The sequence below is a fragment of the Balaenoptera ricei genome, chromosome 17, assembly GCF_028023285.1.
Source record: "Balaenoptera ricei isolate mBalRic1 chromosome 17, mBalRic1.hap2, whole genome shotgun sequence".
Taxonomy (NCBI): domain Eukaryota; kingdom Metazoa; phylum Chordata; class Mammalia; order Artiodactyla; family Balaenopteridae; genus Balaenoptera; species Balaenoptera ricei.
In genome coordinates this window covers 46,548,516-46,569,000 of record NC_082655.1, presented here as the reverse complement: position 1 = coordinate 46,569,000, position 20,485 = coordinate 46,548,516, and the positions used below count along the sequence as shown (strand labels likewise).

At 42.3% G+C, this 20,485-nt stretch overlaps 1 protein-coding gene across 16 annotated transcripts in view; it reads left to right on the top strand.

The window, feature by feature from the left end:
• Positions 1 to 2,576: 2,576 nt before the first annotated feature.
• LOC132352113 (endoplasmic reticulum transmembrane helix translocase-like) overlaps positions 2,577 to 20,485 on the top strand; it is a 78,917-nt gene continuing 61,008 nt past the window's right edge. For 5 of the 16 annotated variants that reach the window (XR_009498583.1, XR_009498585.1, XR_009498577.1 and 2 more), the window contains exons 1-2: positions 2,580 to 3,387; positions 18,586 to 18,720. Coding sequence is in view for 4 of the 16 variants with exons in the window: in XM_059902428.1 (XP_059758411.1) it covers positions 2,886 to 3,387; positions 5,756 to 5,895 (642 nt within the window). In the remaining 12 variants the exon portion in view is untranslated. The other 11 variants (XR_009498584.1, XR_009498579.1, XR_009498581.1 and 8 more) reach the window with 8 other exon arrangements.

Below are 20,485 nucleotides of genomic sequence, written 5' to 3'. Positions count from 1 at the left end.
AACAACACACTTCTAAAGGACATATGGGTCAGAGAAGAAATCTCAAGAGAAATTTTAAAATATTGAGTTAGCCAAAAAGTTCATTCAGTTTTAAGTAAAAGTAAAAGACACATTTTTCATTTTCACCAAGAATTTTATTGAACAACATATTCATGAATCAAATGAACTTTTTGGCCAACCCAATATTTTGAACTAGAAGAAAATGAAAAAAACAAGGTATCAAAATTGTTACAATGCAGCAAAAGTAGTGCTTAGAGAAAAATTTTATATATAAATGTATATATTAGAAAAGAAGAAAGATCTAAAATCAGTAACCTAAGTTTCCACCTTAGGAAACTAGAAAAAGAACAGCAAAATAAATCCAAAGTAAGCAGAAATAACAATTAGAGCAGAAATCAATGAAGTTGAAAACAGGAAATCAATAAAGAAGATTAACAAAACCAAAAGCCAGTTCTTTGAAAAAGATCAATAAAATTGATAAGCTTCTAGCCAGCTAACTGATAAAAAAGAAAGAGGACACAAATTACTAACATCAGAAGTGAGAGAGGGAACATCACTACAGATCTCATAGACATTACAAGGAGGAACATCACTACAGATCTCATAGACATTACAAGGATAATAGAGGAATGCTATGAACAACTCTATGCCCACAAGTTTGATAAGCTGAATTAAATGAAACAATTCCTTGAAAGACATAATCTGCCAAGACTCACACAAGAAGAAACAGACAATCTGAATGGGCATTTATCTATTACAGAAATTGAATCAATAATGAACAACCTTCCAAAACAGAAAGCACCAGACCCAGACAAGTTCACTGGTAAAATCTACCAAACCTATAAGGAAGAAAGTATACCAATTATTACATCTATGTCTCTTTCAGAAGACAGAAGCAGAGGGAATTCTTCCTAACTCATTCCATAAGGACACCAGCACCCAGAAATAAACCCATGCATATATGGTCAACTAATATTTGACATGGGAGCTAAGAATACAGAATGGAGAAAGGTAGTCTCTTCAACAAATGGTGTTGGGAAAACTGAATACCAAAAGCAAAAGAATGAAATTGAACTTCTATCTTATACCACTCACAAAAATTAACTTGAAATGGATTAAGGACTTGAACATAAGACCTGAAACTGTAAAAACCCTAGAAGAAAACAGAGAGAATAAGCTCCTTGATATTGGTCTTGGTAGCAATTTCTTGCATATGACACCAAAAGAACAAGACAAGGATGAACTAACTGCCCCTAAGTTGTTGAACACTATGTGTAGGTTGTGACAAAAATTCATATGGCAAAAAATAACTCATTTTTTGAAATAAGCCTGCTTTAGAATTCAAAATGTCACCAGGAAAGGGCAGTCAAACTAAACAAAACATTCTCAGTTTCTTTCCTAAAAATGTAACTATTTGGAATCCAACTCTGATTTCACAACTTCAAATTACATCTATGCTTTAAACCATTCTCCCGGAGAAAGGGAGGTTTAATGTATGTTGATATCCCATGTGCTTCTGAGTGTTCAAAAATCTACAGACATTTTGGACACCGATAGCAGTATATGATGAATTTATAGATGCAAAGGCTTGATTGATAAATAAGCTGGTCTACAAAACAGACCTGCTTTGGAGAACTAGAAACAAAGTCCTACAAGTCAAAAAGCTTGTTGTTGTTAGTAAGTAAAGAAAGGCTTTAGTTGAGAGGATATTTAGCTTGATGTCATCACATTGGAATGACACCAAGAATCAAGAATTGTGAACTTGAGAAGAGCAAGTCAAAATGATGTCATCTTTGCCTTAGTTTTATAACTACATAAAAGAAAAGGATGTTCTAAAGGTCGCAGTCTGCTCATATAAGCATAATTGGAAAAGAAGAGTGAAAGAGTAAAAATATCCTACTGTGTAATGGGAAAGAAAGAAACATCATCGTTATTTTATTAAATACATAATATTTATATATATGTATATATGTATATGTATACATATATATATATATGTATATTATATATTATATATTATATTAAATACATAATATTATCCAAGTCCTATTGCATTTACATTCTCCTTTTGCAAAGTCTTACACGTATGTATTTTAAGAATCTTAAGAACATGCAATGTAAGAGAAAATTCAATATCCAATAAACAGTTGAAAATATAGCTCATATAAATTCTGTATCAGAGGACAGAAACACTATAAACATATTGATATACCTTTTTCTATTAGTAGTACAATATTAAATACTGTACCATTGCCACTATTAGTACAATACTATTTTGGTTTGGTCAAACAATAGCATTTATGTAACAGGAAAGTAAATAATACAGAAAAAATACATCATTTCAAATAAACACCGATTTTTCATATTTTATGTTAAAGTAGTAATTTTGTGAGTAATTATTATCTATTGCATGATGGCTCTTGTCATGTGTGGCTGTGTCCTGTGTTAGCTTTTTAAGCCTGCCAGTCCTGAGCCCTCCCCAGGACCCTGAAGGAGGAGGCTTTCGGCAGGAGACACAAGCCCCGCCCCCATAGTAATCCCCGCCCCCTGAACACCGGCTTTTCCCTGACAGGCCCTGCCTCCGAAGTGTACAAGTTCCGTCCTTCGTGAACCAGCCAGGCCGGTGCCGTGTAGTCTCGGAGGAGGACTCGCCTTTTCCGGTTCAGGTTGTCACGGCGCCCGGGCTTGCCTCGTTTTTTCCGGTCTCAGTCCGGCGTGGCAGGGTAGACAGGCCGCCTTTAGCCCTTTCAAGCCCTTTCTGTCATGGCTACGCCCAACCTTTTTCCGGCAGCAACCTGTCATGGCGTCCCCGTGAGTAGCCACTTCCGTGAGTAGCCACTTCCGGATCCAGCCCACTACGTGTCCCTGGCTGTTCTGATTCCGCGATGCTCTGGTGGCGCCCAAGGCTCAGCGGAAGTAAAACGTCAGACGTGAGGCGGTGCCTCTGCGGAAACCAGCGCGGCGCTGGGAAAGATGGGGGCGGTGTTGGCTGGGTCTGGGGGCAGCGGACTGTCTTGAGGGGCTCGGCCTTGCTAGGCCTGGCCCACCCCGTCGAGCAGCCCAAGCCCAGGTTGCAGCCGCGTACCCTCTTTGCAGCGCGCGTGCTCCTTGTCGCTGGACCTGCACTCACAGTGAGTGAGTTGGTCGCCGCCCTGTGGCTGAACCGGTGGCTGGCGCTGCTGCGGCGCCTCACGGTGCTGCCATTCGAGGGGCTGCTCTACCTGGCCAGGCTGGGCGCCGCGGCCACTGGTTGCCGGGGCTGGCAGCTGGACGTAGGTCCCCGAGGCCACGTTGCTCGTGCTCGCCACCATATGCCTCGCGCTCTCACTCACCCTTCTCTCGGCGCATTGGTACGAGGACGCGCAGTGCGCACTCACCTGCATCCCGGTAAGTGCTTGCGCACGAGCCCAATCCCCAGCAAGGTCGGGCTTTGCTACTGAGCTGTGTCGATCCCCAACCCTGCCTGGGCCTCGCATTTGCTGGACCTAGGTCTCCAGCGGCGCTCTCCACCCTTTTGCGCTGGCTAAATCCCGACCCCACTGCTGACTTGCTCTGCCACCCTGGCGCCGGTTACTTCCCTTCTCTGGAATTCCTTCCTGGTGTGGTCATTTAGACTCGATAGTTTAGCGCAGGGCCCGGTATATGTTGCTGTTTGATAGGATTTGTTAATGCTGGGTCCCATAGTAGCGGATACTCGGTTTTTCCTGGAAGCGGTCCTGTCTTCTTTGTAGTCTTATCGCCTATCTTGCTTTTCAAATTGTGAGGCTAGACCTGCAGGGTAGGTTTCCCTATCTATGAAACTTGGTTTGAGAACTGAGCATTAGTCCTACTGTACAATGCTCAGAGGCTCACCCTTTCATTCCCCCACGCTGTGTGGACCAAAGCTAGTTTGAAATGCAGTTAAGGCAGCGTTTAGGATGAGCGGGAGCTATTTGTGAGCAAGTGACTTAACTGCTTGGAGTCTTCATGCCTTTCTGCAAGACGAGAGTGATTTAGTTAAGACTGCCATCAGGATACAACAGCAAGATAGTGCATGTGACCCTTAGCCCTGAAATATGGATGAGTGAGAGCTGCCTTGGGTCAGCAGTTGATATCAGGCCCTCTGGGTCTGCCTCAGATGACACCAGCAGGTTTGGAGCCATGGGCACTGAGTTCAGCCTTTAGTCAGCCTCCCCTCAGATCCCAGGCATGTGTTTGCTGAAAGAAGAGGGAAAGGAAACAGCACCAAGGGCTGGAGAAAGAGACAGGAATACCTCACCCCCTCAAAAGTGGACTGAATCCTCTTTGTCTTCCGAGAGAGTGAAATCTCCCTTATCCCAACAAGACTTATCCCTGGGGAGGGGCTCAAACTTCTGGGCTTGGTGGCTTCAAGTCAGTACAATGGAAGACCCCAGCGAGGGACAAAAGAATGGAGGGGAGTTGTTGGGGGGGTCTGCCTGTTGGCCTGCAACTAAAAAGTATGACTGTTAAACTTCTCTCCAAGGATGAAGAACAAAGAAGAGCTAATCAGCTGTGAGGTTAGGACAGGAAGATCTGGGTTTGCATCAGGGATCTTAGCTGGGGTCCTTAGTGAGAACTGTAACACCTACCTCAGAGTACCATTGTGATTATTCTGCAAAGGGCCTGCCATGGGGCTAGCCCCATGTAGTGCTTTGCACTTTTCTTTCATAGGTTACCAGAGTTTGTAAATTTGTCTAGTTTCATTATTTTCTGCTTGCTTTGGTGGCCCATGAACTCTCAGAGGGGCAGGGCCTTGTTTCTCAGGGTCAGGGCTGTGCCTCCCCTCCCACCCCCATCCCCCAAACACCCATGGCAGCAGAGGGTGGGATGGATGCAACTCACAGGATTGAGGGAGCACTAATTGAACTCCATTCAGTGCCTCCTTGTCTTAGGTGCTTGGGAAATAGCAGTGAACAAAACCGACAAACCCATGGCTTTTATGGTGTTAGTGGGGAAGATAGAACTCATAGTCAGCAGTCAATGCTAAAGAGAGAAAATCAGGACAAGGATAGGAATGTTGTGAGGGAACTCTAGACGGAGCATCCAGGGGCAGCTTCCTGAGAAGGCGACCTTTGAGCAAAGGCCTGAAGCCAGCTGTGTGACTGTTCCAGGTGGAGAAAACAGAACATGCCAAGTCCCTTAGCTGAGTTAAGAACAATCCTCAAGTCTCATTGTCTGTCATTACTTAAGGACATAAGGAAGAATAGTGATGGGTTGGGGGGAGGAGGCAGCAGGCCAGGTGGCCTGTGACAGGGCTCATGTGGATTGAGAGTGAACCTCATGCCAGGTATTGTTCTTCCTGTTTGAGTTCATGTCATCAGCAGAGCTCTGGGCATTGGGTGTTATTTGTGACCCCAGCTTTTATGATATAAGCTGGACCAGAGGCATGGTGAGGTGCTGTCCCTTGGTCCAGTGACAGACTGGGGAGTGACCAAGCCAACACCTAGAGCCCAGAACATGTTCCAGAACATGTCCCGAGAGCTGCAGCCCCAGCAGCCTCCCCATTGGGGACCATGGAGCTGGGCTTCAGAAGGGTTCAGCAGCAGCACTTTGCCTCTCAAAGGAATAGGACCCCAGCAAAGTGAGCTTCATGAAGGTGGTGCCAACTGCCAACAATGGTTCCACTGAGCTTGTGGCCCTGCACGTCAATGAGGTAGGGACTGCCTGCCAGACCCCCCCTGGCATGGGCTTGAGTGGGATTCCCAGGCACTGACACCCCCAGGCCAGGGGCCTCTGCCACAGCCTTCTCCCACAGGGCGAAGATGGACAGGAGATCTCCATGCCATGGAGAAGAAGCAATCCCTCCACAAGGCCTTTCCCTTGGGAAATGTGTTCTCATACTACCAGAGCAACAGAGAAGTTCAGGAAAACTCAGAGGTCTGCGAAGCTGAGTAGTTTGAGAGCAACAAGTGAGTCCTGACATCCCCATGAGTCGCCCCTGACAGTGGCTCCTTTCCCATTTGTGCTTTGTTGCACTCCTGAGTCGGGGTGCCTGGGAAGTGATTTGGAGACGTCCACCTTTCCAACAGAACATCTCATGTGAATGTGGTGGGCACCCTTTGAGAAATGTGCTCTAGTCTACTCTCCCCGGAACTTGCCTGCTGACAGGAAAGGCTGGGAGTCCTTTCCCTTGGAATGTGTACTCTTCACTGGAACCTGGCTCTTGAGAGTTGGCTGCTCATTCTGGTCTTGTTGTTTTTGTAACTCTCCTCTTCATTTTAAATTCTTTGTTTAAATGTTAAGTTTTCACCATTCCTCTCATATATATCCCAGCACTTTATGAGTGATGATGAAAAAGATGTTGGTGATCAGGATAGCTCTTATTTGTACCAGGTAGAATGCAGATGCTCTGTATGTGCTTCTCCTTTAATCTTCACCAAAACCACCAGTGCTGACACAAGGCTGGGAGGGGAGAGGGCTGGGCTTCAGAGCCCCCGTCCTGGTCATGGTAGCACTCATCCTCAACCCCAAAACCTTCAGAAACTCTAGAAAATCTTTTCCTGACTTAATTGCTTTTCAAAAATTACAAATATGTTACCACAACTGGCAATCTAATAGGAAGATTTGTAAGAAATATTTGCTGATCCTCCGTTATCCACCCAGGTCAGCCATGGTGGCAGCCTGGGATGTCCCTTTTCACACCATCCTTGCTCATGCAATGGCACCTCACACAATACAGGGGCTCCTATAGTCGTCATTTCTAAAGTGCCTCTCCTAAGCATGGTTATTAAATTTGCCCAAGTTTTCAGAAACCCTTTTGATTTTCTAGTATGTTCCCAGCGTATCCCTCTTAGTGCCGTTTTCACACTGCCTCTCTCCCCACACCTCTTTTTTCCACTTAAAGATTAAAAAATAGCTTAAGTAGATTTTTGAGAGTTATCCCAATACTTAGAACATAGTTTGTACACCAGAATGTTTAATGAATGTTGCACAATCCTATGGAGGATATTTAATCTCAATATCTGCACCAATGGCATACACGTCTCATTCCTTAGAATCTGTGAAGGAAAAAGTCATTCTGATAAAATCTCCAAACTTCCTATTAAGACATCTTCAGACTTGTCATGTAAATGTCTAATGGAAAGGACTGGAGGGCCCCCTAGATTTTATAATTGTTTCTTGTTCTTGTTATTAGACTCACACTGCTACCATTCACCTGAAATGTCTGTCAGATGGTATTTTGTGAATTCGACATTTATGTTCTTCATGACATTTCTGCATTACTGCTCTTGAATGATTAAATTTTTGGATTTTTACCTACTTGGCTTTCAAAATACATTATGGATCATTCACATTTCTTAGTCTTAATTATGATTTTGGTATTTTACATTAAAAGCTAGTCCATTTACCTTAAACAAAATGATGTGATCTCAGAAATTCTTTTATTTGGGAAACTGATTTGCATGAGGTGAGGTACTTCTGGTCAACTCAGATACTCACTTGTTAAGTTAGTCGATTCTGTAATAACAATTAACTTGTCTAATCTGAAAATCAGTAACATTTCTCCACTCAGCCTCCACTGTTTAGACAAATATATCAAAAGAATCTGGAAATATTGGTTCCCAGACAAAGCAATAAGATTGCTTCTTGCTTTCAATAAAGAAGTCATCTCTACTGAGTTCATGAAAGACAGTGTCTTCTAATTAGCATTCACCACTTCCTTTGCCAGGAAATTTCATTTCCTGTCCATCATTTCAGAGGGACATTTTTTGGTAAAGTCATTTAATGTATATAGACATAGTGGCCTCTCTGGAGTAGGATTAGCCAACATAGAGCTACTGTTGCTGTTTTTAATCTGTAGCTGCTACTGCTGATGGGTTGAACTGAGGAAGGGAATCATGGGTAAGGATGGAGCTGCCCTGGCTGATTCTCACCTGTCTGGCACACAGCTCATGAATGCATTTTACAGGACACCAAGTGCATCTTTAACCTCCCTAATTTGTGGGAATTTTATTGTGACCTTCCAGCTCTGCTGCACACAATGATTTTACCTCATACCTAGTCCCCCAAGTCCTCTGCCTGACTCTTAACTCTCCGAATCCTGCTTCTCTGGAAACACCAGGTTCCAAAATGGACCAACCAGGCCTACTGCAAGCTCCTTCTTTATTAAACCTTACTACTGATTATTTAGGATTTCCATCTATTAGAAAACAGGTTTAAGTCTGATTTGTAGGTAAACTAGGTAGCAGTTAAAGATGAGTTCTGGGTTGTAAACAAGTCTCTTGTTGCCTCCCTCCACTGCCCCCTGCCCCCAAAATAGCACAATGTTGAAAATGCAGCTTGTGCTCAAGAAATACATATTAAATGAACAGTAACAAAAATAATAATTTGAAATCCCCAAGAGATTGAAAAGGTTGCTCTAAATGTTAATGTGGAAAAAGTCTTTTAAAGTAATGAGGGAGCCTGACCACAGGCAACACAATGATGTGTAACTGGGAGGAACAGAAGCTCTCATAGGTCCCAAATCTTTGGCATACTATATGTATGTTATTAAGGAGAAGCAAGAAGATACAATCTGCTAGAGATTGTGCTTTTCCCCAAATACATGGTGTGGAGAAAAACTTCACTGCTTACTAATCCAATGTAGTTTACTCCATTTTCTTAATTTGTGATTGTTGCAAAGCAGAAGTAAATTTCAGTCTTATTGCAGTTTCTGTCCTCCAGGAAAGAAAAATGAGGCAGAGGAACAACCACCCTAAATAGCTGGTCGGAGGTATAAGGCTGATTTGATATTTTGGAATGGTGCTTACGGAGTTTTGTTAAATCTAAACCATGATTTTTTGGTTTCAAACAACCAATAAATACAGTGCCTCCCTTTGATGTCTTTCTACCTTGCCTAGGCCCTGCCCCCTGCTGACCCTGTCTTTACCATCATCAAGACCTGTAGTCCCTCTGTTACCTCTTGGTCTCCTAAGCCATCAGAGCCTTTCTGACCACACTCAGTTCCCTTGTTACTTATCAACTATGTGTCTTAGGCAAATGGTTTACCACTCTGAGGTTTAGTTTCCAAATCTGTAAAACAGTGATAAATATAATATCTATGTCAGACAGATTGGGAGAATCACTTTATCCTATGGAGTAAAAGGCCACCTTTAATGCCTTGCACAAGCACCTTATAATTCCTCACCTCATTGGCCTCCAGCCCTTGCTAGTCCCAGGGAGAAATCAGCCCTCTTGCTTTCTCTGCTCCTGCTCGCATTGTCTACAGTCCCCTAGCATCTGAAACTTTTCTGTAGACATTCCTCCAAGGGTAGAAGAAAATGAACAGATACATGTAGCAGTCCTTTGAGTGTTGGGGGTTATAATCAAGAGCAGCTTACCACAGGCACTTAATTTGTTTGAAGTTTCTCATTTATCTTAAAAAATTTACCCTGATTTTCATTCTATCTATATTAAAATATTTTTAAAACATTCAATTAAGCACTTAAAATTTCATTCAAATGTTTCAAGTAAAACTGATACTAGAGGAAGATGTTCTGTTATTCCTACAGCTTTGTTTATTCTAGGCACACAGCTGATTTACCCAAGGGTACCTGAATTTGCAAAGCATAGCCTAGCTGATTGTTCTATTACAGACTTGTAAGATATGCAGTCTCACCCCAGCCTTCATTCCACTCAACAATTTTTTCAGTCATTAATTGACTTTCTATCATATTCACAAATATTATCCTGAACATTTCCCCTCTTTGAACTCTAGTCTTCTATCTTACTCACTGAAACAATAGATGCCATCTGACATCCCTCAATTTCCATTTCCAAATTTAACAAATTAGCACTTAGTCCCACATTTCCCTTTTCTAAATTCATGAACGTCCCTTTCCTCTGTTACAGTTTAACCTCCCTTGAGCCCTCTTGCCTCTTATGACCTTGTGTTTCTATCCTCCTTCTTTCTTTTGTTTTTTCAGTTTCTTTCCCTAATTGTTCCCAAATGCTTCTAGCCCAAGCCTTTGTCCCGTAACCTAAGTTTGCCCAACTTCTCTGCCCACTAGGCAAGCCTCTTGTCTTTTGCTCCATAGTATTTCTAGATTTCCACCGAGATTTGGAGTATGTACAACGAATTATGAAAAGGTCTCATCACCAACCCAGGGCATGCAGTTTCCTCTCTAAGGTCAATAATTGTTTTTCAATTTGTGCAAGAAAAACAGCACCGAATTGGTTAAGAACTATAAAGAAGTGATTTTTTCTTTTTCTTTTTTTTTTTTTGGCCGCACTGTGTGACATGCGGGATCTTAGTTCCTCAACCAGGGATCAAACCCATCCCCCCCTGCATTGGAAGCACAGAGTCTTAACCACTGGACAGCCAGGGAAGTCCAGTGATTTTTAACTGATAGTTTCAAATATGACCAAAATCCCATTTAAATCAAAATGTTCCTATTAGAAAGCTTTAGATAACAGTAAATCTTCACCTATCTGAAATATTGAGGGGAAAACTTTAAAGGATTTAAAGGATTTTCAATCAGTAATTCCTGAATTACACAAAGCAACTCCTGGTCAAAATTGGAAGACTTACTGGAGTACTGTGTGTTTAAACCAGGAACACTTGCCACAAAGAACAAAATAACATCTTGCTCTAAGTCATTTTAAATAAAGCCAGAAAACACCTTTAAGTTTTCTTTTCCTGAGTATGTTGTTCAATGAATTATTAGCCTTGCTGAGATGAACCAGATCCATGGGACCCTGAAATCACCATGGTTAAGTAAAAAGTGGCTTTCAGGTGCCTTGGGATGAGCTACAGGCAGGAGTCAGAAATCTGAGCAGTAGCATAACTGGGTCATGAGCCTAAGAATCTGTCTAAAATATACACTGTGCCAATTCATGATCATTAGCTTCACTTTCTTGGGAGTGAAATTTGAAAAGGAAAGTAGCTGAATCCAAAGGTCTTTCATGTCATCTATTTAGAATAAGAAGTTATGGGGGGAGGAGAGAAGATGGCGGAAGAGTAAGACGCGGAGATCACCTTCCTTCCCACAGATACAGTAGAAATACATCTACACGTGGAACTGCTCCTACAGAACACCCACTGAACGCTGGCAGAAAACGTCAGACCTCCCAAAAGGCAAGAAACTCCCCCCGTACTTGGGTAGGGCAAAAGAAAAAAGAAATAACAGAGACAAAAGAATAGGGATGGCACCTGCACCAGTGGGAGGGAGCTGTGAAGGAGGAAAGATTTCCACGCACTAGGAAGCCCCTTCACGGGCAGACACTGCGGGTGGCAGAGGCGGGAAGCCTCGGAGCAACGGAGGAGAGCGCAGCCACAGGGGTGCGGAGGGCAAAGCGGAGAGACTCCCGCACGGAGGAGCGGTGCTGACCAGCACTCACCAGCCCGAGAGGCTTGTCTGCTCAGCCGCCGGGGCGGGCGGGGCTGGGAGCTGAGGCTCGGGCTTCGGTCGCAGGGAGAGGACTGGGGTTGGCGGCGTGAACACAGCCTGAAGGGGTTAGCGCACCACAGCTAGCCGGGAGGGAGTCCGGGAAAAAGTCTGCAGCTGCCGAAGAGGCAAGAGACTTTTTCTTCCCTGTTTCCTGGTGCGCGAGGAGAGGGGATACAGAGCGCCGTCTAAACGAACTTCAGAGACGGGCGCGAGCCGCAGCTAACAGCGCGGATCCCATAGCAACAGGGGCGCAGAGGGAAAAACTGAGAGACTCCCGCACAGAGGCTCGGCGCCAAGCAGCGCTCACCAGCCCGAGAGGCTTGTCTGCTCCCCCGCCGGGGCGGGCGGGGCTGGGAGCGGAGGCTCGGGCTTCGGTCGGATCGCAGGGAGAGGACTGGGGTTGGCGGCGTGAACACAGCCTGAAGGGGTTAGCGCACCACAGCTGGCTGGGAGGGAGACCGGGAAAAAGTCTGCAGCTGCCGAAGAGGCAAGAGACTTTTTCTTGCCTCTTTGTTTCGCGGCGCGCAAGGAGAGGGGATTCAGAGTGCCGCCTAAACGAACTCCAGAAACTGGCGCGAGCCGCGGCTATCAGCGCGGACCCCAGAGACGGGCGTGAGACGCTGGGGCTGCTGCTGCCGCCTCCAAGAAGCCTGTGTGCGAGCACAGGTCACTCTCCACACCGCCCCTCCCGGGAGCCCGTGCAGCCCGCCACTGCCAGGGTCCCGTGATCCAGGGACAACATCCCCCGGGGGGAACGCACTGCGCGCCTCAGGCTGCTGCAACGTCACGCCGGCCTCTGACGCCGCAGGCTCGCCCCGCCTCCTCTGTACCCCTCCCTCCCCGTGGCCTGGGTGAGCCAGAGCCCCCGAAGCAGCTGCTCCTTTAACCCCGTCCTGTCTGGGCGGGGAACAGACGCCCTCAGGCGACCTACACGCAGAGGCGGGTCCAAATCCAAAGCTGATCCCCAGGAGCTGTGCGAACAGAGAAGAGGAGGGGAAATCTGTCCCAGCAGCCTCAGAAGAAGCGGATTAAAACTCCACAAACAACTTGATGTGCCTGCATCTGTTGAATACCTGAATAGACAACGAATCATCCCAAATTCAGGAGGTGGACTTTGGGAGCAGGATATATTAATTTTTCCCCTTTTCCTTTTTTTTTTTGTGAGTGTATATGTATATGCTTCTGGGGGAGATTTTGTCTGTATAGCTTTGCTTTACAATAGCTTTATTTTACTTCACTATATTATAGCTTCTTTCTTTCTTTTCTTTCTTTCTTTCTTTCTTTTTCTTTCCTTCCTTCCTTCCTTCCTTCCTCCTTCCTTCCTTCCTTTCTTTCTTTCTTTCTTTCTTTCTTTCTTTCTTTCTATTTTTTCTCCCTTTTACTCTGAGCCGTGTGGACGAAAGGCTCTTGGTGCTTCAGCCAGGCATCAGGGCCGTACCTCGGAGGTGGGAGAGCCAACTTCAGGACACTGATCCACAAGAGACCTCCCAGCTCCACGTAATACCAAACGGCAAAAATCTCTCAGAGACCTCCATCTCAACATCAAGACCCAGCATCACTCAATGACCAGCAAGCTACAGGGCTGAACACCCTATGCCAAACAACTAGCAAGACAGGAACACAGCCTCATCCATTAGCAGAGAGGCTGCCTAAAATCATAATAAGGCCACAGACACCCCAAAATACACCACCATACGTGGACGTGCCCACCAGAAAGACAAGATCCAGCCTCATCCACCAGAGCTCAGGCACTAGTTCCCTCCACCAGGAAGCCTACACAACCCACTGAACCAACCTTAGCCACTGGGGACAGATACCAAAAACAACGGGAACTACAAACCTGCAACCTGTGATAAGGAGACCCCAAACACAGTAAGATAAGCAAAATGAGACGACAGAAAAACTCACAGCAGATGAAGGAGCATGGTCAAAACACACTAGACTTAACAAATGAAGAGGAAATAGGTAGTCTACCTGAAAAAGAATTCAGAATAATGATAGTAAGGATGATCCAAAATCTTGGAAATAGAATAGACAAAATGCAAGAAGCATTTAACAAGGACGTAGAAGAACTAAAGAGGAATCAAGCAATGATGAAAAACACAATAAATGAAATTAAAAATACTCTAGATGGGATCAATAGCAGAATAACTGAGGCAGAAGAAAGGATAAGTGACCTGGAAGATAAAATGGTGGAAATAACTACTGCAGAGCAGGATAAAGAAAAAAGAATGAAAAGAACTGAGGACAGTCTCAGAGACCTCTGGGACAGCATTAAACGCACCAACATTCGAATTATAGGGGTCCCAGAAGAAGAAGAGAAAAAGAAAGGGACTGAGAAAATATTTGAAGAGATTATAGTTGAAAACTTCCCTAATATGGGAAAGGAAATAGTTAATCAAGTCCTGGAAGCACAGAGAGTCCCATACAGGATAAACCCAAGGAGAAACACGCCAAGACACATATTAATCAAACTGTCAAAAATTAAATATAAGGAAAACATATTAAAGGCAGCAAGGGAAAAAAAACAAATAACACACAAGGGAATCCCCATAAGGTTAACATCTGATCTTTCAGCAGAAACTCTGCAAGCCAGAAGGGAGTGGCAGGATATACTTAAAGTGATGAAGGAGAAGAACCTACAACCAAGATTACTCTACCCAGCAAGGATCTCATTCAAATGTGATGGAGAAATTAAAACCTTTACAGACAAGCAAAAGCTGAGAGAGTTCAGCACTACCAAACCAGCTTTACAACAAATGCTAAAGGAACTTCTCTAGGCAAGAAACACAAGAGAAGGAAAACACCTACAATAACAAACCCAAAACATTTAAGAAAATGGGAATAGGAACATACATATCGATAATTACCTTGAATGTAAATGGATTAAATGCTCCCACCAAAAGACACAGGCTGGCTGAATGGATACAAAAACAAGACCCATATATATGCTGTCTACAAGAGACCCACTTCAGACCTAGAGACACATACAGACTGAAAGTGAGGGGATGGAAAAAGATATTCCATGCAAATGGAAATCAAAAGAAAGCTGGAGTAGCAATTCTCATATCAGACAAAATAGACTTTAAAATAAAGACTATTACAAGAGACAAAGAAGGACACTATATAATGATCAAGGGATCGATCCAAGAGGAAGGTATAACAATTGTAAATATTTATGCACCCAACATAGGAGCACCTCAATACATAAGGCAAGTACTAACAGCCATAAAAGGGGAAATCGACAGCAACACAATCATAGTAGGGGACTTTAACACCCCACTTTCACCAATGGACAGATCATCCAAAATGAAAATAAATAAGGAAACACAAGCTTTAAATGATACATTAAACAAGATGGACTTAATTGATATTTATAGGACATTCCACCCAAAAACAACAGAATACACATTTTTCTCAAGTGCTCATGGAACATTCTCCAGGATAGATCATATCTTGGGTCACAAATCAAACCTTGGTAAATTTAAGAAAATTGAAATCGTATCAAGTATCTTTTCCGACCACAATGCTATGAGACTAGATATCAATTACAGGAAAAGATCTGTAAAAAATACAAACACATGTAGGCTACACAATACATTACTTAATAATGAAGTGATTACTGAAGAAATCAAAGGGGAAATCAAAAAATACCTAGAAATAAATGACAATGGAGATACGACGACCCAAAACCTATGGGACGCAGCAAAAGCAGTGCTAAGAGGGAAGTTTATAGCAATACAAGCCTACCTCAAGAAACAGGAAACATCTCGAATAAACAACCTAACCTTGCACCTAAAGCAATTAGAGAAAGAAGAACAAAAAAACCCCAAAGCCAGCAGAAGGAAAGAAATTATAAAGATCAGGTCAGAAATAAATGAAAAAGAAATGAAGGAAACAATAGCAAAAATCAATGAAACTAAAAGCTGGTTCTTTGAGAAGATAAACAAAATTGATAAACCATTAGCCAGACTCATCAAGAGAAAAAGGGAGAAGACTCAGATCAATAGAATTAGAAATGAAAAAGGAGAAATAACCACTGACACAGCAGAAATACAAAAGATCATGAGAGATTACTACAAGCAACTCTATGCCAATAAAATGGACAACCTGGAAGAAATGGACAGATTCTTAGAAATGCACAAACTGCCGAGACTGAACCAGGAAGAAATAGAAAATATGAACAGACCAATCACAAGCACTGAAATTGAAACTGTGATTAAAAACCTTCCAACAAACAAAAGCCCAGGACCAGATGGCTTCACAGGTGAATTCTATCAAACATTTAGAGAAGAGCTAACACCTATCCTTCTCAAACTCTTCCAAAATATTGCAGAGGGAGGAACACTCCCAAACTCATTCTACGAGGCCACCATCACCCTGATACCAAAACCAGACAAAGATGTCACAAAGAAAGAAAACTACAGGCCAATATCACTGATGAACATAGATGCAAAAATCCTCAACAAAATACTCGCAAACAGAATCCAACAGCACATTAAAAGGATCATACACCATGATCAAGTGGGGTTTATCCCAGGAATGCAAGGATTCTTCAATATACGCAAATCAATCAATGTGATACACCATATTAAGAAATTGAAGGAGAAAAACCATATGATCATCTCAATAGATGCAGAGAAAGCTTTTGACAAAATTCAACACCCATTTATGATAAAAGCCCTGCAGAAAGTAGGCATAGAGGGAACTTTCCTCAACATAATAAAGGCCATATATGACAAACCCACAGCCAACATTGTCCTCAACGGTGAAAAACTGAAACCATTTACACTAAGATCAGGAACAAGACAAGGTTGCCCACTCTCACCACTATTATTCAACATAGTTTTGGAAGTGTTAGCCACAGCAATCAGAGAAGACAAAGAAATAAAAGGAATCCAAATCGGAAAAGAAGAAGTAAAGCTGTCACTATTTGCAGATGACATGATACTATACATAGAGAATCCTAAAGAGGCTACCAGAAAACTCCTAGAGCTAATCAATGAATTTGGTAAAGTAGCAGGATACAAAATTAATGCACAGAAATCGCTTGCATTTCTATACACTAATGACGAAAAATCTGAAAGTGAAATTAAGAAAACACTCCCGTTTACCATTGCAACAAAAAGAATAAGATATCTAGGAATAAACCTACCTAAGGAGACAAAAGACCTGTATGCAGAAAATTATAAGACACTGATGAAAGAAATTAAAGATGATACAAATAGATGGAGAGATATACCATGTTCCTGGATTGGAAGAATCAACATTGTGAAAATGACTCTACTACCCAAAGCAATCTACAGATTCAATGCAATCCCTATCAAACTACCACTGGCATTTTTCACAGAACTAGAACAAAAAATTTCACAATTTGTATGGAAACACAAAAGACCCCGAATAGCCAAAGCAATCTTGAGAACAAAAAATGGAGCTGGGGGAATCAGGCTCCCTGACTTCAGACTATACTACAAAGCTTCAGTAATCAAGACAGTTTGGTACTGGCACAAAAACAGAAATATTGATCAATGGAACAGGATAGAAAGCCCAGAGATAAACCCACTCACATATGGTCACCTTATCTTTGATAAAGGAGGCAAGCATATACAGTGGAGAAAAGACAGCCTCTTCAATAAGTGGTGCTGGGAAAATTGGACAGGTACATGTAAAAGTATGAAATTAGAACACTCCCTGACACCAGGCACAAAAATAAACTCCAAATGGATTAAAGACCTAAGTGTAAGGCCAGACACTATCAAACTCTTAGAGGAAAACATAGGCAGAACACTCTATGACATACATCACAGCAAGATTCTTTTTGACCCAGCTCCCAGAGAAATGGAAATAAGAACACAAATAAACAAATGGGACCTAATGAAACTTAAAAGCTTTTGCACAGCAAAGGAAACCATAAACAAGACCAAAAGACAACCCTTAGAATGGGAGAAAATATTTGCAAATGAAGCAACTGACAAAGGATTAATCTCCAAGATTTACAAGCAGCTCATGCAGCTCAATAACAAAAAAACGAACAACCCAATCCAAAAATGGGCAGAAGACCTAAATAGACATTTCTCCAAAGAAGATATACAGATGGCCTACAGACACATGAAAGAATGCTCAACATCATTAATCATTAGAGAAATGCAAATCAAAACTACAATGAGATATCATCTCACACCGGTCAGAATGGCCATCATCAAAAAATCTACAAACAATAAATGCTGGAGAGGATGTGGAGGAAAGGGAACACTCTTGCACTGTTGGTGGGAATGTAAATTGATACAGCCACTATGGAGAACAGTATGGAGGTTCCTTAAAAAACTACAAATAGAACTACCATACGACCCAGCAATCCCACTACTGGGCATATACCCTGAGAAAACCATAGGTCAAAAAGTGTCATGTACCACAATGTTCATTGCAGCTCTATTTACAATAGCCAGGACCTGGAAGCAACCTAAATGTCCATCGACAGATGAATGGATAAAGAAGATGTGGCACATATATACAATGGAATATTACTCAGCCATAAAAAGAAATGAAATGGAGGTATTTGTAATGAGGTGGATGGAGTTAGAGTCTGTCATACAGAGTGAAGTAAGTCAGAAAGAGAAAAACAAATACAGTATGCTAACACATATATACGGAATCTAAGGAAAAAAAAAAAAAAAAAAAAAGGCCATGAAGAACCTAGTGGCAAGACGGGAATAAAGACACAGACCTACTAGAGAATGGACTTGAGGATATGGGGAGGGGGTGGGGTGAGATGTGACAGGGTAAGAGATTGTCATGGACATATATACACTACCAAATGTAAAATAGATAGCTAGTGGGAAACAGCCGCATAGCACAGGGAGATCAGCTCTGTGCTTTGTGACCACCTAGAGGGGTGGGATGGGGAGGGTGGGAGGGAGGGAGATGCAAGAGGGAAGAGAAATGGGAACATATTGTATATGTATAACTGATTCACTTTGTTATAAAGCAGAAGCTAACACACTATTGTAAGGCAATTATACTTCAATAAAGATGTTTAAAAAAAAAAAAAAAAAAAAGAAGTTATGAATATAAATTCCTATGAGCCACAGAAAGGTACATCAGAAAGGGTAGTAATATTCTAATGGTTTTACATGGTAAACACAAAAATAACTATAATAAGTGTGCATATTTATTTGACATTCTTTGATAATTTTTCATTTCTTTCACCTTTGCATAGGGCTATTGGGCATTTTCTAGACTTATTTCACCCGGATACTAGAAATGAGCAGCTACACAGACCTGGTGTACAAGAAATAAGATCTAATCTACAAAATAAATTTGCATTCTGCAGCCTGAGCCTCAGCACTAAAAGGTAAGTGGGAGGAGGAGGGGGCATAGTCAAGGACACTCAAGAACTCTTCCTACTATTTCTTTTAAACATAGGACCCCCAGCTGTATTATGCCAACTGAACAAAGAATATTAAAAGGCAAAGTTTGTGGCCCACATTAATTAACACATTTCTTGAAAAGAAGGGTTGCATATTTTTTTGAAGTTGCATTACTGGGCTTCCAGCCCCTTATTAGTAAAACTGAGTGGAATCTCTAAGGGAGTTATTTTCTGAAAGACATTGATAAAGAAGATGGTAACATTTCAAGTATTTGGGGCCCATTCCATTTAAGGTTAAAAATATGTGTTCATTGGTTTCCTATGGTTGCTATAATGAATTAACACACACTTGGTGCTTAAAACAACATACATTTACTTAGAATTCTGGAAGTCAGAAGTCTGAACTTTGGTTTCACTGGGCTAAAGTCAACATGTAAACAGGGCTGTACTCCCTTTTGGAAGCTCTGGGTGGAAGAATCCCTTTCCTTGTCTTCTCTATTGCTAGAGCTTCATAGCATCATCAGATCCATCACATCACCTGATCCTTTGCAGTCAAATCTCCCTCTGTCCCTTTTAAAGACAGTTGTAATAATATTTATGACCCACCCAGATAATCCAGGATAATCTATGTCAAAATCCTTAATCATAACTGCAAAGACCCTTTTACTGTATAAGGTAACATTCACAGTCTCAAGGATTAGGAAATGGACATAATTGGTCATTATTCAGGCTACTACAAAGAGTGTCAATTTAAGTTGCTTGACTTAAATACTATAATGTAAGCTAAAAGAAAGAAGGCATAGTGTGGTGGCCAGATCCATATGCCCCACAGATGGTAAGACCCTCTTGTCATTGTCCATTGTCTGAGCCTAGAGTTGTTGAAATTTCTCCATAGAGCAAATTCAGACCTTAAATTGCTTTGACTCCAGATCTCCAGCTTTGTAAAGGGGCAAGACAACTGGGTCACACCAGGGACAAAATCAATCATTCTGAGATGCTGGGAAGAAATCAGAAGGCATACTTACAGCTGATTCCAAGTAGACACAATTATCCACCCTCTCCTAAAAGACCTTGTATCCAGAGATAAGCTGCCATCAACAGCACTATGTAGGGAAGAATAAGTGACATTAATGAAATGACAAGGATGGCTGTAAAGGGGGCAAGACATTTTGTGAAAAGCCAGAAATACTCTCCTAAAGAAGAAAAATAACAATATTGATCTGGAGATTTCCAAACTGGGCAGTGACAATGATTGAGTTAGCAATAGCAATGATTCTTTGAAAAGGCTGGGTAGGAACACTTGAAATTCCAACAGACCTAAGTTTGAATACCACTCCACCATTCATCAGCTGGGTTACCTTGAACAAATTACTTAACTTTTCAGATCCTCTGTTTCCTTACCTTAAAGCAAGATTTTTTAAAAAATCTATTTCATACTGTTATTGTGAAAATGACATGAGATCATAAATTATCTGAGTGCCTGGAACTCAAGACTGCTCATGGAGCCCTAGGTACAGATGCAGTAGTAGCTGAGGGAGAGGGGGAGCTGTGACACAGCTTATGAACACTGAGCTGCATGCAGTGACTGTAAACATCCACCTACTTTGCCAGCTGCTTGGATATGTTGGTTGATGTGCCTTGGCACACTGCTGTGCATCATCTGGAGAATTACTAAGGTTCAGGTGAATTCTTGAATTTCATGCTATGCTCTCTGCACACATGTTCTGTGGCATCACTGTCGATGCTCTGT